Source organism: Thamnophis elegans, chromosome 9, assembly GCF_009769535.1.
Source record: "Thamnophis elegans isolate rThaEle1 chromosome 9, rThaEle1.pri, whole genome shotgun sequence".
NCBI lineage: Eukaryota > Metazoa > Chordata > Lepidosauria > Squamata > Colubridae > Thamnophis > Thamnophis elegans.
Genome location: NC_045549.1, coordinates 17,359,232 through 17,386,123, shown reverse-complemented (window position 1 = coordinate 17,386,123; position 26,892 = coordinate 17,359,232). Strand labels below are relative to the sequence as shown.

Sequence of the window (26,892 nt, the reverse complement as noted above, 5' to 3'; positions counted from 1 at the left end):
GTTTATTTTGGGCTTGCAGCCAACAAGAGCTTGGACTGATTAAAACATTCTTTTGTACGTCTGTTTTGGCTTTCGTTCCTGACAGAGAAGTGGGGTCAGAACAGTTGCCTATCTTACGCAAGATAATTCTAGGCAGCTCAGAATAATATTGATTAAAACAAAATCAATAAATCAATCAAATAAACCAACCCAATGATACACTTTGTATCTCCAATAGAGCATCATGTCATACAACTTCCCCATGAGCTTACATTTTCTGGGCTCACTTCGAGTCTAGCTTAATAGGAATAGCACTTAGATTTATATACTACTTTACAGTGCTTTACAGCCCTCTCTAAGCGGTTTACAGAGTCAGCCTATTGCCCCCAACAACCTGAATCCTCATTTTACTGACCTCGGAAGGATGGAAGGCTGAGTCAACCTTGAGCCTGGTGGGATATGAACTGCTAAATTGCCGTCAGCTGTCAGTCAGCAGAAGTAGCCTGCAGTACTGCACTCTAACCACCATGGTTCTTAAAGCCTGCTTTCTGAATATTAGGTACCCGAAGCTCTCATCCAATTTTTGCAGACTTCCCAGCCAGCTACTTTGGTCTCAAGGGAATGAACTGTACTTTAAAGGACAGAAACTCATTCCATAGAAAGCTCCTTCCAGCCATATTTGTCAGGTTGTACACAATGAAAGGATAGGCAAGGCATAGTATTTCAACTGTGATTGAGCTCTCAATGTGCTTTATACCTGCCTCTCTATTATACAGATAACAAGAGCGGCATCTCAGCACCATCTGGAGTGCCACACTCACTCTTGCATATGCCCTGAATAGCATCCCTGCTGGCTTGCTTCTTTTATGGGTTTTTTAAAATCATTATTTGTACTGAGGTTAAGCAAAAATCTATATCCTGCTTTCTATTCTATCCGGCACTGACAATTCAGCACTGAAAATGATGTGACTTACAATCCAAACTAACAGAAGGGGGTCCCCGCCCTGCCATTGCTCTAAACTGGATTTTTCTGCAGGTAAGGCATGAAGAAATTCTATAATGAGGGAGGGTAGCAATGGCCAAGTACCTTTAATTTTTTTTAAACCAGGAAACATGTAGTTCAGGGGTGTCAAATTCGTGTCATCACGGCGTTGTCGTGTGACATATCAAGACTTCCCTCCCCCTTCACTAAACTGGGCGTGGCCAGCGCATGGCACCCGGCCTGTGGGCCACAAATTTGACGCCCCTGATATAGTTCATGTAGCTACAGGAATCAAGACTGGCTTGAAAGGTATTCACACAGAGAAATAACAAATAAGCAAACAAACAAATAGCATAGGGCCCTTCCATGAAATTCCTTCTTAAGACATTTCTAGCAGTTACAATTTGGAGTATACCAAGCATGTATATAAAAACCTTGTACTCCACAATATCAGTGTAGTGAAGTGGTTAGAGAAACTGAGATTCAAGGTTATTCTCAATCATGCAAGTTCCACGTCTGAGGTTGGGCTGATAAAATACCACTTAGGCAGGGGGTGTCAAACTCACATCGGCACATCACTTAATGTATTGGGACTTCCCCCCCCCCTTCGCTAAACCGGGCGTGGGTGTGGCCAGTATGTGACACATCTGACCCACAGGCCTGGAATTTGACAGCCCTGCTCTTAGATTTTTACCTCCAGGTTCTATGTTGTAGGGGTAAATTAGAAGGCATGTTTAATATGAGAAAGGATATAAAGTGAAAGAGTTGAACAAATACATAAAAAGATTACATACCAAAGAGAATGAGAAAAGCAATGCTGTTGAACTTTCTGACTGAGCTGGTGTAAGAGTTGATAGTACTATGACATTATGAGAATGCTTATATCCAGGAGGTGGGCTTCAAAAAATTTAGCAAGGGGTTTTCTGCCTGGTTGCTGGATGGGTATGACCCTGGTGGGAGTGGCCTTGTCAGCCTCCTGCACCACAGAGGGTTTTTTTTTCCTACCCGGGCTCCGGAAGCTTTCCTTGAGCCTCTGGGAGGGCAAAAATGGCCTCCTCAGGCTCTGGAGGCCTTCTGGAGTCTGGAATTGAGCCCGTTTCTGGCCTTCCTGAACTTACGGTAGGCCCATTTTTCACTTTCCCCAAGTCTCGTGACCACCCTGCACTTAACTGCATCCAAAAGGGGCCAGACAGGGAGGAGAGGGGAGGGATGGGCGGGGCCAGACAGAAGTGGGATTTGCGGGTTCTCCAAACTGCATAGAATCTTAGCTAGAGGTTCTCCTGAACCCCTGCAAACCCCCCAGCAGCCCACCCCTACTTATATCAAAATGACATAAGCAGTGAGGGAGTTGAAAATTCAGGGCATGCAACAATTTTCTTCCAACTTTCATTATTGTTTTAAGTTCTTGTCTTTCTAGTTCTATATGAGATTCATATGCATAATGCATGTGGTGTTCTAAAACCCTCTTTTCCATTTCTTCATCAGCATCACCAGCATCATTTCATGGAAGTTGGCAAGGTGCAAGGTAAGTCCAAGGCAACCTTGCACCAGTTATATCAACTTCACAAATGTCCTTTTCATGTCGAATTAAAAAAAAGAATAGGGTTGTGGTCAGTTCCACATGTTCTGTTGTCTTGCATATATAATAGAAGGGGCTCAAGTGAGCACATCTGTGTGGCTCCTAAAAAAATCTGCAATTATTTAGCTGAGCATTTTTCAAAGGGATTATCAAGCAAAGCCACCAAAGTTGATGTAGGTTTTTTCTTCCTTTTAAAGACTAAGGATTATATGAAATGCTAACGCTGTCACTGAATGCTTAGAGAAGAAGGTAATGTAGGGGAAGAATTCAAGGCAGTGGTGAAATTCAATTTTTTTTTCTTACCGATTGGGTGTGGCTTGGTGGGCAAGGCAGGGGAAGGATACTGCAAAATCTCAATTCCCACCCCATTCCAGGGGAAAGATATTGCAAAATCTTCATTCCCACCCCACTCTGGGTCCATTTGCCGGTTCTCCACACTACTCTGAACTACTCAAAATTTCCACTACCAGTTCTCCAGAACCGGTCAGAACCTGCTGGATTTCACCCCTGATTCAAAGCTTGTAATGCTATTGCGCTTAATAGCATTACCTCCATTGGACAACAGCAATTTACCCCTAATGTAGAAACCAGAGCAGAGGTGGCATTCAGCAGGTTCTGAACCAGTTCTGGAGAACCAGTAGTGGAAATTTTGAGTAGTTTGGAGAACTGCTAAATACCACCTTTGACTGGTCCCACCCCCATCTATTTTCTGCCTCCCGAGTCCCAGCTGATCTGGAGGGAATGGGGATTTTGCAGTAACCTTCCCCTGGAATGGAGAGGGAATGGAGATTTTGCAGTATCCTTCCCTTGCCATGCCTCCCAAGCCACGCCTCCCAAGCCACGGCCACAGAACCGGTAGTAAAAAAATTTGAATCCCACCACTGACTCAAATGACTTTCCCATACTTAAAAAGCAAGGCAGAAGAATTCTTTCCTCCTTCCTTCTTTTCCATTTTTACATGTTGTTTATTCTTCCCAAGCCACGCCCATGAAGCCATGCCCACCAAGCCATGCCACATCCACCAAGCCACGCCCACAGAACCAGTAGTAAAAAAAAATTAAATCCCACCATTGATTACTGTTGAATAGCCTCGTAAGTCCTCACACTTACGAATGACAGCTCGGCAGCAGCCAGGCGCATCTTAGCCAATCAGACGCGCCTGCTGGTTGCCGGGCTGTCATACGCGAGGCGATTGGCTAAACAGTTTGACAGCCGAGTATAAAAGGCTGCACAACTCCGGAGGCTATCCGATCTACCACACACAACTCCAGAGTCTATCCGGTCTACTGTTAGTTACTGTTGCAATACGTTCTTGTTACAATAAATGGTTACTGTTACCTCAGACGCCTCTGATTCTTCATACAGCTGTTCTAACAATTACCACCATTGGACAACAGCAATTTACCCCTTATGTAAAGACCAGGGACAGTAAATACTCACCATATTCATTGTCATAGAAAATAATAAATTTCTGCCAGGCATATTCGGTGACCACCCTCAAGATGACATCATTGATGTAGACGGGTGGGCGGACAAAGAGTGTGTAATCATCATTCCTGTTACTCCTGGTAGTGCCACAGCCACTCCTTGGGGTCCCAGCTGTTGACCTCTGGATGAAGAGATGAGGAATGTGCATGGCGTCTGCCAGAGACTGGAGTGAGCCTGCCGATGTACAACCAATGGAGCTGACCAGAGCCAGGATCCCATGGTTCATGAGTTCGCAGGCTGCAAAATAAAAAGCAAAAGCAAATGAGAGTCAAGATGACAAGAGGAACGTAAGTGATATTCTTTTCTTTTACCTTTAAAAAATAAAGCAAATATCCTGCTAACACAAAACAGTGAACGTTGACATGCAACAGATTCAGCCGAGCAAGGCAAGGCTCCAGAGTTTCCATAAATTTGATGTATCTCGTCCTCCTTGAAAACAGGGCTTGTTTTAAAATCAGCACGGTGCCATAAAAGCCAAGAGGTTTGTCCATCCATTTTGAACTGCCAAACATATTACTGTTAATGAGACCTACATGGTGCCTATCCTTTTCAGCCTGGGAACAGGGGAGAGCCAGAGAAGAGACGCAACTTCCATAAATATTAGCTTTGGAGGACTCTGGATAGACATTAGTAATAGAACCCCGTATTAAATTGGGCCGAGTTACAGGAGAGATAAATGCAGCTCAAAGTCAACATGTCAGTGGTGGAGATAAGCTATTTTGTATTAGATCTGGAGAGATTTTGAAAGAATAATGGTTCATAGTGGAATGTAAAATATATGCACCTTCATCAAGAATGAAACCAAAACTTAAATTACTTTGGGGCAATAAATAAAATCCTAAAACAACAACACAACAACAAGGCAGCATATTACAGCTACACTCCATTTTTCCCCCTCCATAGGGGGTCATTCAGGTATAATTCCATTTTAAAAAGAATTGGGTATGATAGCCAGTGAAATTGGCCCACGAGGAATGATTTTGACATCCCATGTATTTGTATTGCATTAAGCGGTACTGCAGATGTGTATGTCACAATCTTGTCCTTTTCTCATTGGTGAAGGAGCGGGAGAACAGAGGGAATGTTCTTTTAGGAGAGTCCAGGATGGCAGAGTCAACACCAGAGGTGATATTCAGCCAGTTCTGACAGGTTCTGGAGAACCGGTAGGAGAATTTTGAGTAGTTTGGAGAACCAGCAAATAGGCTGGCCATGCCCCTCTGCCTTCCAGCTGATCTTCTTTTGTTGTCGATACAGGCGAACAGAGCTGAAAAGCAGGTTAGTGGGGTGGGGAGAGAATGTGGATTTTGCAGTAACCTTTCCCCTGTCATTCCCACAAACCCACGCCCACAAACCCACGCCACGCCCAGAAAGCTACACCCACATAATCGGTAGTAAAATAATTTGAATCCTACCACTGGTCAACACAAATAAGATAGAAAGAACTTAAGCTCAATAAATGATTCATTCCTAATCTCCGTCATGAAATCTTTCTTCATGTATGGCAATGGATTCCAATATATTGTCTGTGACAATATAGTCCTGAGAATTAATCTTTGGCATCTCCAATTATCAAAATCTATGGCAGAAAAATTTCTGTGGGTAATCAGGAAAATGATTGAAGCCTGGGAAATGGGGCCCTTGTCAGTCAACAGGAATGCTAAATTACCACCAGCTTATCAAATACTTAGGAGCCAAGGACTTGGCAGCACAAGGAAACAACAGCCAATAGTCGGCCATCAACACCCCAATCAACCAATAGGAAGCCACACCCAACCAGCCACCACATAAAGATGACACAGAGCATGGATCTCCAACCTTGACAACTTTAAGACTTGTGGACTTCAACTCTCAGAATTCCTCAGCTGAGGAATTCTGAGAGTTGAAGTCCACAAGTCTTAAAAGTGCCAAGATTGGAGACCCCTTAGTCAGAGAATAGCCCAAATCAAACTGTTCTGACTTAGCTTTCTTAGAAAGTAAGAAACAAAGTCTTGGTCCCTGCAAAACCTCTTTTATTTACACGACTGTGAGTTCCTTTCATTAATAGCAAGGCTTAGTTAACAGTCTTTCAGAGGAATGTTTATCCCCACAAACCTTATCTCATTAGGAGCACTGCCAAATAACTAGTTTCCAAATACAGGGCAAGGCAAACTTGGCACAGAGCCCCTTAAAGTCACACGGAGAACTTTCCACTCTCAAACCAACCAAATGAATGAATGGTTTCCTGCAAAAGCCCACTCCCCATTTGCTCCTCTTTTGTTTCCTATGGGAGGAGCCAATCCCCTCCAATGTGTGCCTTTACTCCTAAGACGACCCTGCTTTCTTAGTTGCTCTTGTCTTCTGGCAGCTCTGCGCATGCGCACACTGGGAACAGGCTCCAGCTGTTCTTCTGCCTCAATGCTGCCTATCTCTCTCTCTGCCTCTGATGCAGAGCCCTCGTCTGAGCTTTCCTCAACCCCTAGGACCAGCCCATGTTCCTCCACAATCTCCTCACTGTCCGACTCTGCAGCCAGCTCCACGGGCCACCGGCAGGCCACAACACAAATATTACAGTAGAGAGAAGTTCCCCGAGGATGGGCTGCAGTACAAGTCCAAAAGCTTGGAAGACTAAACTGCTGGCCTCGTGAATGACCCACATTGTATCCTGCAACATTATCCTGGAACACATATATTTGCCTTCATTCATGGGAAGAACTACCAGGATCCCTGATCATTTCTGTCCATGAAAGTATGTAAGTGGGCAGTATTCATTTACTCTATATTTACCGTTCAGCTTTCTGCCTGCCAGAAGCTTCAGCCAACAACTCTCGTCACCCCCCAATTGCCATGTCCTGTAGACTTTTTAACATATACGAAGAGCACCAAGTTGGGGAATGCTACATTCTAGGAGGCTTTGCTTGGTTTGTTTGAAAGAAGCATTGATCAGATCCCCTCACTGAAACAGAGCTGTTAATCAAAATGAAGACTTTGTTCAAAGCAATAAATTCCAAGGGCTCCTGAAGCATTCTGAAGATTCAAAAGCTTTTCTAGTGCTTTCAGCAAAATAGAACGCTACAACTTAAATTCCATATATGAAGACTAGCGCGGAGATCTTGAATGTTATGCTAGCCTCTTTGATACTGATGTAAGCAATTGCCCATTAAGATTTATCACGTCACTTGCGGGATAACCCGGTGTTGCCCGGGTATTTATTTATCCTAATCCTGTATTAGACAGGAAATGGCCTGATTTCAGCGGCAATTAAATTAGTTACAAATGTTTTCCCTGTGCTCCCAGAAGTGTCAAGGAAAGTGGGAGCTCCCTTGTGGAGTACTGTGAAGCCATGACCATGGCAACTCCACTGTGCTGTACAGTAGAAGTCATTTTACAGCAGTACGGTAGAAGTCATTTTAAGGCACAACAGGCTTTATCTTAACAGAACACATATCCCGAGGGGTGTTAGGGGTGTCTTACCCCCACAATATTTGTTTCTGGAAAGTAAGTCATCTGTGTACCAGGTTTGTTTGAAATAGCTCAAGCCGTTCCAGGGTTATGCTGAAACACACACACACACACACACACACACACACACACACACACACACACACACACTTATATGCATTACATTCTTTGACTAACACGACTGTTTTTGAGGTGGCAAGACTAAGGTTTCTTTGGCGCCATTCGTTTCTTCAGAAATCAACTTTTTTAGCACATCAAGCCATGTGCCCTTACTTTTCTCTCCATTGTACTAATAGAATGTTACAGTTCTTTGCTGGCTTTTTGTCAAACCAACTGGGATCACAATATTCTAAATATACTTCTTGTTGCATGATTGTAACAGGTTTAAATCTCTTGACGATGAGTGAAATGGACATCAGGCTAACACTCTGCTAGCTCAAATTCTCAGGATTGCTTATCTCTGTGACATTCTACCCCATCCCACTTCCTCTTCTAGATTTCTAACAAATAATATGAACCCTAAGCAATAACTTTGATAAGCACATCTTGCCAAGGATGAAGGTGTTTTCTCCTGGAAAACCCAGGAGACATCAGCTTGCCAACCAGTTATGCCACCAATCTCCCTGGCATGCCAGAAAACCCAGTGATCAGAACATAGCTAACCACTCCATAAGGCTAATGGATATACTTCTTAATTCTATCCAGAAAATTTCCCAGTGTATCCTCAGCCTAACACCCAGGTTGAAGGGATTCTTGCTAGGAAGGATGAAACTTGCCAACCAAGCATGCGAATCTTTTGGACAACCCTAGAAAAAGAAGGGGAAACTTTATTTTTAACACTATTTTTCAAAGCTCATATTTTTAATTCAAGTAGGCCACTTTTTGCCCAGATTCACTCAACTTCTTTATTGGCTTTTTGCCAGACAATTTGGAAGCTGTTGTGCTGCTCATTAGTATTGTTGTAGTCAACTCTGCTTTTTCTATTGTGGTAGGACCTTTTAAAGCATTAAAATAAAAGTTGGCAGCGGTAAAAATTTTTACAGGTCTAACTTTCCTACTTTAATTTCCACCCTACCAAAACATGGAACAGATTCACCTGTTTGGACATTTCCCCTTTAAAGCCTGTGGATACATTTTCTTTTGCAACAGTTCTTGAATTGGCTCTAATTGGCATGCAGACGCCCTTTTGACTCTTGTGTTCTTAATTCAAACCAAATTAGGGTGGATTTGCGCAGGCCTGATCTTTGTACAAAGAGAACAGAATGGAAAGAAATGGAACAGAATGAAGCAGAAAGGAACAGAATGGAATAGACCCGTGATGGCGAACCTATGGCACCCGTGCCATAGGTGACACATAGAGCCCTCTCTGTGGGCATGCGAGCTGTTGCCCCAGCTCAGCTCCACCGTGCATACGCGTGCACCTCCTGCCGGCCTGTTGATTTTTGGGTCTCCGCTATGCATGCGTGGGGAGTGGGGTGGATGTGCGTGCATGCACGCGGGTGGCACAGCCACCCCATGGCCCATTTCTGCTCCCAGGAAGCTGCAGGGAGGTCTACTGGATCCAAAATGGGGCACGGGAGGGTCATGTGCACATGCACGGGGGGAGCACAGGACACACACGCATACTCAGGGAGCTGGGGCATGCAGGGTCGCACACGCATTTGCATTATGGGTGCTTTCGGCATGCAACAACACAAAGGTTAGCTGTTACTGGAATAGATCATACCCCATGGGTGCACTGTCATATGGAAGATGTCTCCTTGTTACCTTGTGAAGGCATTTTGTGTATTGGAGAAAACAATATTTGCTTCCTCAAAGTTTGGCAATAATGCAATTCCTTTACTACTGATAGAGTCATTGAATTGAACTACATTGGGTCAGTTGGAGAACCATATTTGAACTTTCCATAAGAAGAGCACAGTTGGGAGATGAGGCATCTAGTAACTCGGGTTACATTAACATGCCCTCAATATTAACTTCCTATAGTTTTTACTTTATTGTCATGTTGCATAGTACTATTAGTAGTATTCTATGTACCATAGTACCATAGTAGTATTCTATGGTAGTATTCTATGTACCATACTACTATAGAATACTACTATAGTATTCTATAGTAGTATTCTATGTACCATAGTACCATAGTAGTATTCTATGGAGGTGCTTTTGTTTAGTTCATGGGAATCCCTTGGGTATGTAGAATGTAGAATGTTCCCATGCGCGCAGAACACGTGCACAGGAACTTCAGGATGGCTACAGGATATGCAAAAAGTAGCAATCCATGAGCAGTGCCGCAGCTTCACTTTTAGAAAAAAAGAAAGCAATTCTGTTTTCCAAAGCATCCTGAAGGAAATCATTGATTCGAAGCAAGGCATCCTTTTGAAGCTCTGCACAGTGTACTGTAAACCACAGGAGAGAAGAATCCACAGGACTTTAAAAATACATCAAAATATCACTATCACAAACACAGTGTTCTTCATGCAAAAAGTTAACACCTTGCAACTAATGGTCTGGTTAATGAAGGCTGAGCAACAGTACAAACACTTGAAGCGCTGTATTAATGACATCCACATTAATACTAGAAGTGTTTATCATGATTAATGTTAATGCAGTTGATAAATATCAAAGGAATTAATAATGATTAAGCCCATAATTTTGACATATTACTCCTCTGAGAAGTACGAAAAAACGGTAAAGTGTTTACGGTAAAGTGTTTACGTAGGCTTTGTAATGAAGTTGAAAGCTGAAGGAGAAAGCAATGGAACTTATTCAGAGTGTTTGCACGGTATCCAAGATTTCTCACACCAGATTTATGCTTAGCCATCAACACGGGGAAGTGACCTGTTCTTCAAGATTCAATGCAGGCAACTACACATTTAATGATCTGTTACATTAAACTATTGCTTCTATCTCTATACGTGCTGTCAACTTTGACCAGATGCATATATCTTTCAAGGGAATTCACTCATTTCTCGGAAAATTTAGAGCCGATTGAAAATTCATAAATTCAGCAAGGGTTGGAGAAAATTAAATAAAGATTGGAATTGAGTCAGGGCTCAGACATGCAACACTATTTCAAAGCCAGGAAAAACTCAGTTTTTATTACATTTATTAAAAGATATACTCTGAATATTGACTTTTCCTTCACTACTGATAGAGTCATTGAATTGAACTACATTGAGTCAGTTGGGGAACCGTATTTGAACTTTCCATAAGAAGAGGACAGTTGGGAGATGAGGCATCTAATAACTCGGGTCACATTAACGTGCCCTCAATATTAACTTCCTATAGTTTTTACTTTATTGTCATGTTGCATAGTATTATCACATTCACACTAATATCAACACTTGGATCTATATGGCCAGGATCAAAAACAGGGACATTTTTGACCAATGTGTTGAGCTTAGAGCAAAATTCATTTTGTAGAGTTAATAGAGTACCTAATCTGGGGGGGGGGGGAGTTATAGGCAAATCTAGACAGCAAATATCTGTCAGCTCCATTTTCACTGGCAGAGGTTTGCAGGAGGCCATCACAGCTGAAAACATGCCACGTGACCCTCCTGAACTCCATTCTTGTTGGCAGAAGCACCATGGGCCGGTCCTTTGCTGCTTCCAGGGTGGCCCCACAGGCACCCTATTGGATGAATCCGGTCCACAGGCTTTGCGTTTGACATCCTTGTTCTGTAGCATGTAATTGCAGAGCTCAAGTCAATGTTTTAAAACTTGATTCAACACAGTGGTGAGTTCCGAACGGTAGGCTCCGGTACTGGTGTACCGGTGCCTGCCGGGAGCACCTACCCACCCGCCCTCCTTCCTTACCTGTATTTGAGCTCTTCAGCATTTCCGCACATGCAGCTTGTACGGCGCCTGCACGATGCTCCGCTGAGCAGCTGGAGCATCGCAGAGAGTTGCAGGAGGTAAGGACGCATGCTCAAGCTGCGTGTGTGTGCGTGTATGTGTGTGTGTGTGCATGCATGCATGCATGTGCACACATGCTCCACACGTTCATGTGGTGGACGCGGGGCCCCGTCGCACCGTACTGGTTGCACTGGGATCCAGAACCCACCACTGATTCAACACTACACTGGGATTTATTAACAATGACTTGATTACTAATACACAAATGGTTGAGTTTACAAATTGCATTAAGCCAAATTCCAACATTAATATCACCACTTAACACAGTGTGTCAACCTGCCCATTTTCTGTGACTACCAGATATAGTTAAACACATCTGGTTTTCAGATATTAAACTTTTCAAGCTTCAAGAAACATTTGAAAAATCTCTATCTTATCTGGACCAATACTTTAAAATCATTATTCATATACTTTAGTCCTCGGTGTTGTAGTCAAATGCTGTATGTTGCTTTCATAAAAGAAACAGCTGCCATTGCCCATGAGTTGTATTTGAAGAATAGAAACTCCTGCCATGTGAAGAAAGTCTACTTTTTCTGTATGATCAAAGAAAAGAAAAAATATTGTAATTTTAAAGGAAAAACAGGAGATGTGAGATACAATTATTTGTGTAGAGATGACGTGCTCCTGTCAGAACTTTGTAACAACAGACTTAATTCAAAATGAACAACTAAAGGAACAAATTTCTATGAACTATGAATATTTAGACTTTGTCGAGAAAAGGTTAAGATGACAGGGGAAAAAAATCTGACCATAATTTCTCTTAGGCTTTGGAAGTTGGTATGTGACTTTGGATCAGTCACTATATTTTAGTCCTAGACTAGGACTGTGAAAATCAAATCTATCTATAATCCACAGTCAACCAGAATGGAAGACTACAATCCATGAAGTGGCTGTGGATTGATATGGACTGATGTTTTATTCAGAAGATAGAGTGGAATGGAACGGAACGGAACAGAACAGAATAGAATTGGAAGGGACCTTGGAGGTTTTTAAGTTGAACCAACTGCTCAGGCAGGAAACCCTATACTATTTCAGAAAAATAGTTATCCACTCTCTTCTTAAAAACTTCCAGTGTTGGAGCATCCACAACTTCTGGAGGCAAGTTATTCCACTGATTAATTCTTCTAACTGTCAGGAAATTTCTCCTTAATTCTAGGTTGCTTCTCTCCTTGATTAGTTTCCACCCATTGCTTCTTGTCCTGCCCTCAGGTGCTTTGGAGAATAGCTTGACTCCCTCTTCTTTGTGGCAACCCCTGAGATATTGGAACGCTGCTATCATGTCACCCCTAGTCCTTTTTTTCATTAAACTAAACATACCCATTTCCAGCAACCGTTCTTTATATATTTTAGCCTTCATTCCCCTAATTCTCTTTGTTGCTCTTCTCTGCACTCTTTCTAGAGTCTCCATATCTTTTCACATTGTGGCTACCAAAGGATGCTGTGTGTATTTCTTTAGGAATGTTTGCTGGGCAAAGTTTACCAAATGACTGCCTTCCAACCCATCCACGTGCAAAATCTCTTTCTGTGTTGCTGACCACCTAATGACCAGGGCAGATGTAGTGGCATCCATAATATTTGTTTCATAATCACACTCTCCATGGCTGCCATCTTCTACCAAAGGGCTTACCAGGAGAAGTTAGCAAAGATACCTAAAAGGAAAGCAAAGATACCTAAAAGGAAAACATATTATCCTTTACACCCCTACAATCCCCCCAGGATTTTAAAAGGACAGCTTTTAATACAATTGATTGGTATAATGGATTTCTCCTTTTGCCAATTTGTCCAGTCTGAATGTAGAATTTGAGTGGAATAAGAGCACTAAACTTCCTTCTGTCACTCAACAGATTCACAATCCATACCGATGCAAAAAGATAGTGCTGTTTGGTAGTTGGGAGGTGTTCTGACCTAGGCTTCCGGATACAGTAAAAAGCACACGCTTAGTCCCAAAAACTCTCTTTTTATTTCAAAGGCTGTGAATTATAGCAATAGCAGTTAGACTTATATACCGCTTCATAGGGCTTTCAGCCCTCTCCAAGCGGTTTACAGAGTCAGCATATTGCCCCCACAGTTTGGGTCCTCATTTCACCCACCTCGGAAGGATGGAAGGCTGAGTCAACCTTGAGCCGGTGAGATTAGAACCGCTGAACTGCAGATAACAGTCAGCTGAAGTGGCCTGCAGTACTGCACCCTAACCACTGTGCCACCTCTGCTCTTATATGTTCTAATTATGTTCATTCACAGCCCGTAATGAGTCACAAACAGTTGTAAGGAGTCCTACAGCAGGCTTCCAAAGCCCTTCGGGATAAGGCTGACAAGCACCCACCTCTATCTTCCTTGAAACACTGCCAAAGGCTTAAATGGCAATTAGCTTGGCAAGGTCATACGGAACAAAGAGTCAAAACGGAGCTTCAGAAGGTAAACTGACCAGCATGAACCAAGTTGCTTCCTGTAAAGTCTCACAAGCCTTTGCTCCTCCTTTATGTCCTATGGGAGGAGCCAATCACCTCCAAGTCTTACTCCCGAGTTGTCCCTTCTGTCTTAACTGCTCTTGCCTTCTGGCAGCTTTGCACATGAACACACTGGGAACAGGGGGAACTTGTTCCTCTGCCTCACTGCTGTCCAACTCTGGAGGCTCCGAAGGCAGCACATAACTCCCAGATGGTCCTGGCCCCCTCTCTGCCTTTGACACACAGCCCTCGTCCGAGCCTTCCACCGACTCCAAGATTGGCCCATGTTCCTCCCCAACCTCCTTGCTGTCCAACTCTTCTGCCAGCTGCTGCCGGCCACTGGCAGACCACAACAGGAGGACTCTGTTTTAAGGAAAGTACAACGCTTATTTTTCTTCCTTTCCATCTCTAAACTTTCAAATGCAAATCAGATTCCTTCTTTGAAGAATTATTTCTCCTCTCAAAACAATTGGCTGTGTGGAAATCTTTCAGCCTGCAAGAAAATACCGTTAACTTGGAAAGGTAGCTTAGAAACTATGACTTGCTCTTCTCATTTGAAATGCTGTCCTGATGGTTTTTTTCTAATTATCTTACAAGCCACAATTTAAGGTACCTTCCCAATGAAATCTTTGGACAATCTTTGGATTAGCTCCAGGATGGAATATTATCACAATTTCATCTGTTTTGGGATACTGAATCAATTTATTTCAGGTGCTGATCCATTTTTATTGGAAAGTTTAAGACATTATTTTGAACTGTTGTAGTTCTACTGTTCTAAAGCCTTGGTAGAGATTCTTGCCCTGCTCTCTTTCCCAACTTCTAGGCTTTGACCCGCTATTATTTTGTGCCCCAGGAGTTTCAGCATCTTGATCCTGGAGGTTATCTCTTTCTTCAGTATACATTATTCAGAAGTGGATTGTTCCCAATAGAGTCGTCTTAGCAATACGAAACCTTGGTGAAAGCTATTAGGAAAAGTGCTTCGTTGCAAAATTGCTGATATGTTATTATTTCACCTTTTCATACCACAGGGACTTTGCAAAGCAGTGCTTTAGACAAAAGTTAGCTACATTCCTAGATAGCTAGGAATTCTTTAGGGGATTTCCACATTATTATTTACATTTTACAATCAACTTTCATTCACATAGCTTCTCCTCATAGAAGCATTTCATGTCTGTCTGCTGTCTGTCTGGCTGCCAGCTGCCATGGCGCAGTGGTTAGAATGCAGTACTACAGGCTACTTCTGCTGACTGCTGGCTGTCAGCAGTTTGTCAGTTCGAGTCTCACTGGCTCAAGATTGACGCAGCTTTCCACTCTTCCGAGGTGGGTAAAATAAGGACCCAGATTATTGGGGGCAATATGCGGATTCTGTAAACCGCTTAGAGAGGGCTGTAAAACACTTAAATAAGTCTAAGTGCAATTACTATTGCTATCGTCTATACCCAAGTAACTGCAAGTAGATCAACAAACATGTTTCCTGGCTAAGTAGATGTTAGCAATTATTTTATTTTCATTTTAGGCAGAGTGGTGTTGAAGGGATTACTCTCAGTCCATGACTAGTGGTAGCTCTTCCTGATTCTTTGCATTCTTCCTTCAGACAAGTGGAAGGAAAGATTGGTTCATCAACCTATTCTTTACATTTTGAGTTGCCAGCTATTTTCAAATCATGAAGGTGATAGTCACTGGATTTGAGACATTGGTAGTGTAGGAGCATTTAATTTTCCTGATTTTTTCTGTCCACAACCACAATTTATTTTCTTCTTAACTGAAAAAAAAAGCTCCTTCAATTCATTGTCTTCATATAGATAAAATATAAGGGATTTGAATTATGCAAGCTGTATACTCCCTTCTCTTTTACCCAAAATGGATTGCAAAATATTGCAAAATCCATTTTTAGACTGAAAAATTATATATGTTTACTTAGAAATAAGGATTCCCCCCCCATCCCATACTTTAGCTTAGAAAGCCTTTAAAATGTTTCATCTAACGTACAACACAAGCTAGGCATGTCTATTCAGAATTAAGTTCTCGGGATATCTTTTCAAGTAGACATACTGTATTAGGTTGGTATATTATTATATTAAACTCTATTCTTAATCTCACATAAAAATGTATTCCTCCAAAGCAATCCTTTGCCTTATAATGCTTCCAAATCATATTTAGATTCCTTTATACCTGGGATGGTGAACCTATGGCACTTGTGCCAGAGGTGGCATGCAATGCCCACTCTGTGGGCACACAAGCCGTCATCCCACCTTAGCTCTGCTGTGCATGCGCATGTGCCTTCTGCCACTCACTTGGTCTTTGGGTCACTGCCATGCATGTGGGGGAGGCATGCGCACATGTGTGGGGCAGGGCGCATTTGCGGGGTCTATGCGTGCATTACATTGGGGGGGGGGTTCAGGCACATGGATGCACTTTGGGCACTCGGTCCAGAAAAGGTTAACCATCATTGCTATATACAGTTTATATTTTTATTTCTAAATGCTTCAATATTTTCCATTAAAATATCCCACATTCTGCTACAAACAAGAATGGCTCTGTTTGTTGAACAAAAATTGAAAGTTTCACGGGTTTATTTGAAGCTGAACTTACCAGGCACAATTGTGTCCCAGCATGTTTCTGAAACAATGATTTTTGCATCTTCATCAATGACTTTGAAATATTTTGAGCCCACATTTTTATTTGCGTGTTTTTAATTATGAACATTTTTTTTAAAAATGTGCAGAACACTGAAGATAACTCTGTTCCAGATTTAAACTCTGTTCCAGTTTGTATGTTTGTAAGATGCAAATGTAGATTAATTCATAGTAAATATGAACCAAATACTTTTTGTGTCCATCTGTACCAAATAGAATTGCCAGCAACAAAGCACAACACGTAATACAGCACCAGATGTCAGGCGGGAAAGATCAGGATCACACATGAAGTTCCAATTAAATCTACTTAACTAATGGTTACACTATGTTGGTATTAGATAAGGGTCAATGGAATTCAAGAGGGGAGTATTCATTCTGCTTATGGCTATGTAGAGTTTCTAGGCTAATTCCGCTTTTGACTCTGACCCCAGATTCTGCCACTCTTTCTCCTTTTCTCCTACACCAAATCTATGTTGTGACAATTTGAATGCCAGCTACTTAATAAATTCCCTGTCAGAACAAGCTGATTAATTTTCGTTAGTTTAATTTAGGACCAGATTTCTACAATTTCTTTAGTGTATATGAGAATATATATCCTCAAACTAATAAAGAACACCCAATTATACATATAGACTCTTATCTGTACACACACAAAATTTAAAAACTGATTTAATTTCTAACCTTTGCAAAGCCAGCTGGGTAACTGTGCAACACATTCTCTTTCAGTCCAGCCTACCTCACAAGGTTGTTGTTATAGGGAAAATAGGAAGAGGAAGGTATGTTGAATATATTTTCTGCCTTGATTCCCCCCCCCATAAAATAATAAAGGTAGGATGCAAATTAAATTAATATATAAATAAATGTGAACAATAGTAACAAAAAAACACCTTCTTTCTTTGACACATTAATCATCTCTCATTTGGACTACTGTAATGTCCTTTACAAGGAGCTATCCTTGAAACTGTCCTCACTCTGAAGCTTTCCAATTTCTGACAGTCATTAGAACAGACAACAGGCAAACTTAGCATCCTTTCAAAGGTGCTGACTCTGATTTGATCAAGGTAGTTATTCCCTCAACTTTCAGAGCTCAAAAACTGCCAGACATCTCAATCTTGCAGTTTCCTCACAAGGAGAAGCTGCCTGGAGCAATTGTGGGTTTTCTCAAGATGTCTCCTTGTCTGGAGAGAAATGATCTACATCAATGGTAGGTTTCTACCAGTTCGGACCTGTTTGGCTGAAGCAGTAGTAACTTCACAATCTAGGTGGCTGGAACCAGCAGCGACCAAGGCCTGCCACGAACCTGAACTGGTTCTCCCGGCGGTGCCTCCATCTTGTTTTTTTGCTTCTGCGCATGCGCAAAGCAATTTTAGTTGTACTGCATGTGCCGCCTGTCCCTGAGTGAACCGTCTCTGCCAGAACCAACCCCTGATCTACATAACCAGACTACTTACTAGCTCTTCATTCTGCAAGCTCTGGTTTTAATGAAGCTGTCTTCATTCTACCATTTCTTTCCAAAGCCTTACTCATATATTAGAGACAATTCTCATCTTTGCCTCTGTAATTGAGTTCAAGGTTCCTTTCAATTCTGTCATTCTATTATTCTTTAAAGTAGGCTTCTGAAATATATTTTTTTCTGAATGTCTGTAAATTGTATTGTTTTTCTAACAGGCTGGGTGTCAGCATTCCAAATATCGTGCAGAATTAAATCAGAGTCCAAGGCAGAGCTATCCTTAAAGTTCCAATTTAATAAGAGAGACATGTTGGCACAAACTGTGGAATCCCACATCTAAAAGCTTCCTGGGATCCCACCCAGTTGAAAGTTCATGATCTTATCCCCACACCCATAAATCCATCGCATGGTCCAATCTTCTTCGCCCACGCTGGCATTTCCACCCATCTAGTTCCGGTCAGATGCAGAGATGTGGAGACAAAAGATGGCCTTGGGCTTCTAGAAAGGAATGACAACAACACATTCCACAATTCTACTCCTTTCTATTCCCCCTCCCAATTATTACACTAATGAAACAGCATAGAAAAATAATAGAGAGTGTGGCAAGCCAAATATCCTAAAAGGAATATAACTACAGGTCTGACACTGGGATTATTTGTAATCATGCTTGACTAATGATAGTGCCTTGAAATTTCTTGTTGCATATTTTGTCAATATGGTGGTATTTTTGTATTTGGTTGTATACTTTATTAGACTTTAAATACTGTACAGTGCCTAGAATCTTTTTTGATCTTAAATGATGCTTTACATTCAGCACATTGCATTGTCTTTCATTTTACATATGTTATTGTTATTGTGAACTTATTAATATTTTAAAATCAATTTTAGCTTATTTAATTGGTCTTCTCTGTCTCTCTGAAATATCAAATAAGTAAAAATGATTATTTTTTTTATTTTCTCTATGTTTATTTATCTCTGCTTCTCATGGGAACAATGATGCATGCCATCTATCTGTGGACAGCCATTCTACTTCATTACTGTGGGGAATTATTTTAGGAATAAATTTGAGCAGGACCATATCTCATATCATAAACTTTCTTTCAGAACTCTGGTATTACTCCACTCACAACTAACTCCAACTGTATTCAGTGTGTTTGTAGAGTATGGCAGCTTAATGTTGATACACAGAACAGCTGGCATTTCAATACATCCGTTGTCAAACAGATTTATGCACACTTGGTTAGACAGTTCTCATGGCAAAACAAACTGTAGGAAAAAGATGCAGGAAAAGTTTACTGAAAACTTATCTGAAAATGGGAAATGATACACATAAACACACATACACATGGAGGGAGGGAGGGAGGGAGAGAGAGTGGGAGGGAGGGGGAGAGAGGGAGGGAGGGGGTGAATAGGTCATCAAGAAACAATGCATACACCATATTTTTCAGAGTATAAGACACACCAAGATTTTGAAGAGGCAAATTTTTAAAAAAGTAGGTAGGTAGATAGAGGGATAGACAGGGAGAGGAAGAGAGAGAAATACAGTAGGTTGGTAGCAATGATGGGTTTCAATTTTTTTAGAACCTCTTCTGTAGGTGTGGCCTGCTTTGTGGGAGTGACTTGCTGGCCATGTGACTGGGTGAGAGTGGCTTGCCGGCCATGTGACTGAGTGGGAGTGGCTTGCCAGTCATGTAACTGGAGGGGCATGGACAGTGGTGAAACTCACTTAACAACGCTCTTGCTTAGCAACCAAAATGTTGGCTCAGAAACTCTGGCATTTGACACACGCAAGTCTTAAAGCTGTCAACCAGGGGTGGGTTTCAACCGGTTCGCGGCGGTCCCCGCGATCCGGTTGGTTGCCGAACCCGGAAGTAAGTAACTTCCGGGAACGGCGAAGGCAACCCGTGCCCGCCCGCACGCCCGCACGCCCGCGCGCGCCCGCTCCTTACCCAGTTTTGCCGAATTCTGCGCTTCCACGCATGCGCAGGACGCATACAGTGCCTGCGCGATCCTCCAGGAGCAGCTGGAGCATCGCACAGACACTAGTACGCATGCGCACGGCGCGCGCTTATGCGCGAGGATGCCGCCAGCCTCATTCCAACCGAACCGGTTGGAACGGGGCGAGAAACCCACCCCTGCTGTCAACTTACCCTTGCACCCCTAACACTTTAGAAAAAAAAAAACCAGGGGGTGTTCAAATTTGACAGTTTTAAGACCTGTGGACTTCAACTCCCAGAATTCCTCCTCTCGCTCTTCATCTTGATGATTTGCGGACGGGTGGGAGGAGGGAGCTGGAACCGGTTCTAAATGGCATGGTAGATTTGTGGAATCTCTTCTTTAGAAGAGGTTAGAACTGGCAGGAACTCACTCCTGGTTGGTAGGGAGAGAGAGAGTGGATAGATAGATAGATAGATAGATAGATAGATAGATAGATAGATAGATAGATAGATAGATAGATAGATAGATAGATAAGGTAGGTAGGTAGGTAGGTAGGTAGGTAGGTAGGTAGGTAGGTAGGTAGGTAGGTAGGTAGGTAGGTAGGTAGAGGGATAGAGAGAGAGAAAGAGAGAGAGAGAGAGATACAGTAGATAGGTAGGGAGAGAGAGTGAGAGTAGGTAGGTTGATAGGTTGTAATCTATAATTCCATAAATGGTTTCAGAAAGGCTGAAGTTTAATGAATTGAGGTTGTTAAAGCATGCTAACAAGAACAAGACAAAACGATTCAATTTCCTATGTCATCTCTGAGAAAATGCTACTTGTCTCACCAAGCTATTGTTACGAATAGGATCAAGGTTTGAAATTGGTAAAAACAAGGCCAGATGAAAACTGATCTGTATTCTGTTTAAATCATAGAGAGATTAGACTCTTGAGAATACTTCAATGATTACCTAAAACTACACATTATGTATGGATGGATGTATGCCTGTATAATCAGACCATTAATCCAGATTTTACAGTAGATAATACAGTAGATAGACTAGACTAGACTAGACTAGACTAGACTAGCCTAGAACAGAATAACAGAGTTGAAAGGGACCTTGGAGGTCTTCTAGTCCAATCCCCTGCTTAAGCAGGAAACCCTACACCACTTCAGACAAATGGTTATCTAACATCTTCTTAAAAACTTCCAATGTTGGAGCATTCACAACTTCAGGAGGCAAGTTGTTCCACTGATTAATTGTTCTAACTGTCATTGTTCTAAGTTGCTTCTCTTCTTGATTAGTTTCCACTCATTGTTTTTGTCCTGCCTTTGGGTGCTTTGGAGAATAGCTTGACTCCCTCTTCTTTGTGGCAGACCCTGAGATGACTGCTATCATGTCACCCCAAGTCCTTCTTTTCATTAAACTAGACATACCCAGTACCTGCAACCGTTCTTCATATGCTTTAGCGTCCAGTCCTCTAATAATATCTTACTATATTTCCTAACATATGTCGATATTTCTGCCTGGAATGAGGCTTATCCAGAGGGCTCGCTAATACATGGAATTTGGAGTCTTATATTGAGATTATGGTCATGAATTAGACGATTTAGAAGGTAATCAATCCCAAATCCCAAATTGAAAATTCCAGGTTTAGAAGCAACCAAACACCAACCATTGGACAAGAACTAGAGCTTTTGCTCCAGACCCATTTAGCTTGATTTAGCTTAATTAACTTCAGCACATTAGATTATTTAAATACCTTCCTCCTCTTACACCCTTTCGATTATTCTTTATCTATTTTTACTGTACAGAAAGGATTTGATAGAATAGAGAAGTCAAAAGAATATTCTAAATTGCAAGCCGTATTCACGCAGGATATTAGCCCTCCCTGGCGGTGCTCAGTGATGCCATATGTGAAGTTAGAGCATGGATTAAGCTGAACGTAGCAATCACTTCCCTCCAGATGCACCTTGCACATAAATGATCGATAGCACTCAGCAAGCATTCTTTCAGGCTACTGCTGATATTCTCAGTGATAGACCGCTGAGAAATCCCATTGAAACACTATTTTAAAACCATTAAAGATAGATTTATGGGTTGTATAAAATATATGAGAATAAATTATGATTGAACTACCAGTGGCAATGATATAAATGTGCAGTTCATCTGGTAGTTTAACATTAAATACTCCGGGGTGAAAGAGTGATGCCTGGCATCATTTAATGGCATTGCATTCCAAAGGCTAAAATTCTCTCTGCATTTCTTTCATTTTTATCTTGATCTCCTCCGGAATGGAAGGAAATGGGAGTCACGTTAGGGTCTCAGGTGCAATTTTTTTCCAGTTATCTGGGACAAGGAAGATTATTTATGCCCACAGTAAACAAATTTCTCATTGCTATGCACCTCTATGGAGTAAAAGACATGTATGCTAAATACCTTGCCACAACAGGACTCACTGATGACGGTGTTTAATCATCCCTTGCTGTTAAAGTCAACTCTGTTAACTGTGAGGATCTTTAGTTTTGAACCGAGCAACAAATCTTTCTAATCCTCAAAGGCAGCCCAATGTTTTACGTCTATTAAACTGCTATTGGAAACCGCTTTTGAATCGAGGCTTGGGTAGAGATCTTTCCGTTTAAGGGGGAGATGATCTGAAAACTTTATTCAGACAGAACACTATATAGGGCATGCAAAACCCTATAGTTGGATTGTGGACATTATGGATGTCTATATGATGCTTGTCAGATGTTCCATCTTTTCCATCCTGCTCTACAGAGTGGAGAGTCGGTCTCTGACCGAAAGCCACTTGAAGTGGCATTCCACATTTGAAATGTGGATTTACAGGCAGCTGTTACCAGAAGTGGGTTCCTGCCAGTTCGCACCTATTCAGTAGAACTGGTTCATCAAATCTACCGAACCGGTTAGAAGAGGTTCCACCAGTGGACCCGGAAACAGGCCACACCTACAGAAGAGGTTCCAATTTTTTTTGAAACCCACCACACACACACACACACACACACACACACACACACAGAGACTCACAGAGAGAGAAAGAGAAAGAGAAAGAAAGGAAGAAATAAAAAAAATAAAAAAAGAAAGAAAAAGTGAGAGAGAGATGAAAGAAAAAAAGGAAAAAGGGACAGAGAGACAAAAGGAAGAAAAGAGAGAGAGAGAGAGTAAGAGAAGGGAGGGAAGAAAACACATGGCCGGCAAGCCACTCCCACCAGGTCACATGGCCAGCAAGCCACTCCCACAAAGGAGGCCACACCCACAGAGTAGGTTCAAAAAAATGTTGAAACCCACCACTGGCTGTTACGTATAAGCTGGGTTGACAAAATCAGAAATGAGAAGGTGATAAGCCGCCTGGGAAAGCAAAGGGAAATCATCAAAACATAAAAAAGTTAGAATATTTCGGACATGTGATGCAACACTGGCAAAAATACACCATACTTCACTTAATCCTCCAGAGAAAGATTGAAGGCAAATGAGGTCCAGGCAAAAGAAGAATATCATGGCTTCAAAATCTAAGAGATTAGTTTGGACAAAACTCTCATCAGCACTTTTTTGTGCGGCTGTTGATAAAAATAGGATCGCCAACATGATCACGAACGTCCGAAGACGGATGTGGCACAAGAAGAAGATACAATGCCAGACTTTATATAGCTAGTGTGCCCAATAGCAAGGATGCTGGACATACAGCAACATGTAATGTGCCACCGATTCCTACTCCTACAGGAAGCCACATGAAATTGCACTACTGTTACAAATATACCACACCACTTTTGCAAACGTTCACACCCTTTAATGCAATATCTACCTTATTGGTTTGTTGTCCTTTAATTGTGCCCAGTTCTCTGAGACTGCATGCAAGGTCCTGCTCTTTTCTTGGTTAGGTTCAGTGGTTTTATCCTGATGGTTTAACAATTGGTTTGGTGATTGTGTGCTTTGCATGCACTTTGATTGTTAGAGCAAACCGGTTTGTTCCCAGCTGATCATCGGAGCTACCAGTTTGGCCGAACTGGTTCAAACCAGTAGAATCTCACCCCTGGTTAGGTTTTTCAGAAGTGGTTTGTCATAGTCCTCATCCGACGGCTGAGAGAAAGTGATTGCCTCAAGGTCAACCAGCTGGTTTGTGCCCAAGGCAGGACTAGAATTCAGAGTCTCCTGGTTTCTAGCATGATGCCTTTGCCATTGAGGTTTGAGGTTTCATTTTATTTATATGCCGCCCTATTCCCAGCGGGACTCAGGGCAGCTCACAAACCCAAGAGGGGAAGGGAAACACAAGAACTACAAATACAAGCATTTAAAATAACCCACAGACACACAATCGAGAGGGGAAGGGAACTCATCAACCCCAGGCCTGCCGACACAGCCAGGTTTTAACGGCTTTTCGGAAGGCCTGGAGAGAGGTGAGGGTCCGAATCTCCGCGGGGAGTTCGTTCCAAAGGGCCGGTGCTGCCACAGAGAAGGCCCTCCCCCGGGTAGTAGCCAGATGGCATTGGCTGGTAGACGGAACCCGGAGGAGCCCAACCCTGTGTGATCTAATGGGTCTTTGGGAGGTAATTGGCAGCAGGCGGTCTCTCAAGTACCCAGGTCCAATACCATGAAGGGCTTTATAAGTGACAACTAGCACCTTGAAGCGTATCTGGAGACCAATCGGTAACCAGTGCAGCTCGCGGAGGATAGGTGTAACGTGGGTGTACCGAGGTGCACCCACAATCACTCGCGTGGCTGCATTCTGGACAAGCTGAAATCTCCGAATGCTCTTCAAGAGCTGCACCCACTGGCTCTCTACCTATTTGGAAAATACATTAATGGCTCCTACTGCATAGTTCTGAATACTTGCAGTCCAACCAGGACATTCATTAAGAAAAAAAATTCTCAACTGCATAAAGGAATACGGAACAAATTCAGATTAAAGTTACCGAAAGACAAAGACGTTGGAGGCCTCTTGGAAGTCAAAGGAGAAGAGGTCATCTCGAAACATGTGATGGAAAGAAAGCAAAATGTTTTAACATATTTTTAAAGTCTGCCTTTACCCAGAAGGGAAACAAACTCCTAATTGGATAGCCTTAACGCTAGTAGTGAAAGAGGAGCAGCTCAGGGTTGGTGAGAGCATCAAAAAACCAAAAAAGCACTTCAATAATTTAAATGAATTTAAATCTCCTAGGGCAAATTACTTCCCAATGTAAGGAAGGAACTCGCAGAAGTGATTGCAAAACCGCTAACTATAATTCTTGAGAACCTGGAAGAGAAAAAATGGGTCCCTAATCAGAGGAAGGAGGAAGGAGGAGGGGAGGGGAAGGGAATCCAGGAAATTATAGACTTCTCAAAGACTTTTCTAACACGTCACCAAGACATATTGAAGTCATACATCTGGGAAGAAAAAAGAAATGAAAGTCACCGCTATAGGATGGAGTAGACCTGGTATGCCAGTAGTACATCTCAAAATGATCTAAGAAATGATAAAATTATTTTTATAAAAATACAGGTTATTGTACTGTTTTGTACTATGATTATTGCTATTATCATTACCTCTCTGTTTACCACTACCTTCCTGTAACTCAAATTTCTACATAGCTCTGTACTTTATTCTCTTGGTTGTGTTTATCTCTGTCCATGAATCCCAACTATATTCCATTGGAAAATTATGTTGGATTGGGGCAGTCTTTGAAAAGTGTTAAGTATTTAAACTTATCACCCAAACGATTTGTCTTGCAGTGAATTGATTTAATTAACCAGGTTCATGCAATGCACAAACCAGAGCAACCTCATATATCTGTGATGGCAAACTTATGGCACGTGTGCCTGACATGGCATGCAAAGCCATGTTGCCTGGTACACGTGGCCTTGCCCATTCTTCTGGTTTTCAGTGCACATACCCATTTGACGATCAGAGGGACTTCGCACATGTGGCAGTGCTGGAAACTGCAGAGCTGGTCTTTTATTTTCTGGCATGCCCATGCGTGCCATCCAGCTGATTGTCGTGCATGCATGCGTGCCAAAAACTGGAAGTGCACATGCCAAAAACTAGAAGAGCATGCACTGAAAACTAGAAGTGCACACCAAAAACCAGAAGTTCATTTCCTGGCACGTATGGCTCCTCTTTCGGGTTGTGTCCCCAGCGAATACGTGCACTCCCTTTTCAGCGCTTGATGCCAAAATGGTTCACTGAGGTGGCGCAGTGGTTAGGGTGCAGCACTGCAGGCCACTTCAGCTGACTGTTATCTGCAGTTCAGCGGTTCTAATCTCACCGGCTCAAGGTTGACTCAGCCTTCCATCCTTCCGAGGTGGGTGAAATGAGGACCCAGACTGTGGGGGCGATATGCTGACTCTGTAAACCGCTTAGAGAGGGCTGAAAGCCCTCTGAAGCGGTATATAAGTCTAACTGCTATTGCTATTGTTATTGCTATTGCTATCACTGTCATATATGGTCTAGAGGAGATGCTATCTGAAAATATTGAACTAATCAAAAGATTTAGAATGCGCACGTGTCCAAACTTTCCTAACACTCCGAAGTACAGACCCAGATTCAATGTGAATTTGTCTATAATTAGTGAAATAAAAGATGAGTTATATAAATCTTACAACATAATCCTTAGAATATGACCCCCGTAGCATGCTTTTAAAAATAACAGCCAGCTGCCATAATTTAGCAGGAAGCCTGTGCCTACAAACTATTTAGGAAGGCAATGCCTTTATTCCAGGTATGTAATAGTGGATTAATTGTGCTATAAAATTGGTCTGCTAATGATATCTAATTTAACTAAAGGGGATGCACTTACATAAAAGATAGTTTAAATTGCAAGTACTTAAATTTAGGTTGACATTGGTGGAAGTCAATACTCTTATGAAGCCTGCTAGCTATAAAGCCTGTGTCACATCATAATTGCAGTGGCAACCCTGGTCATCTTGAAATTCCTCGTATGTCACAAGCTCTTAGAATGACATAGGTTGGTGACTCCTGTTTTGAGTCTTAACAAATATTGTATGCTCCTATCATCCTGCTTCTTGACTGTAGATTTGAAGTAAGGTGTCTTGTATATTCTAGGTCAG

The 26,892-nt window shown here is 42.1% G+C and overlaps 1 protein-coding gene across 1 annotated transcript in view; it reads right to left on the bottom strand.

Annotated features, from left to right (window-relative positions):
• GRID2 (glutamate ionotropic receptor delta type subunit 2) overlaps positions 1 to 26,892 on the bottom strand; it is a 1,047,867-nt gene that overhangs the window by 471,898 nt on the left and 549,077 nt on the right. Inside the window, 1 exon segment of the mRNA XM_032224334.1 lies at positions 3,981 to 4,265. Coding sequence (XP_032080225.1) covers positions 3,981 to 4,265 — 285 coding nt within the window.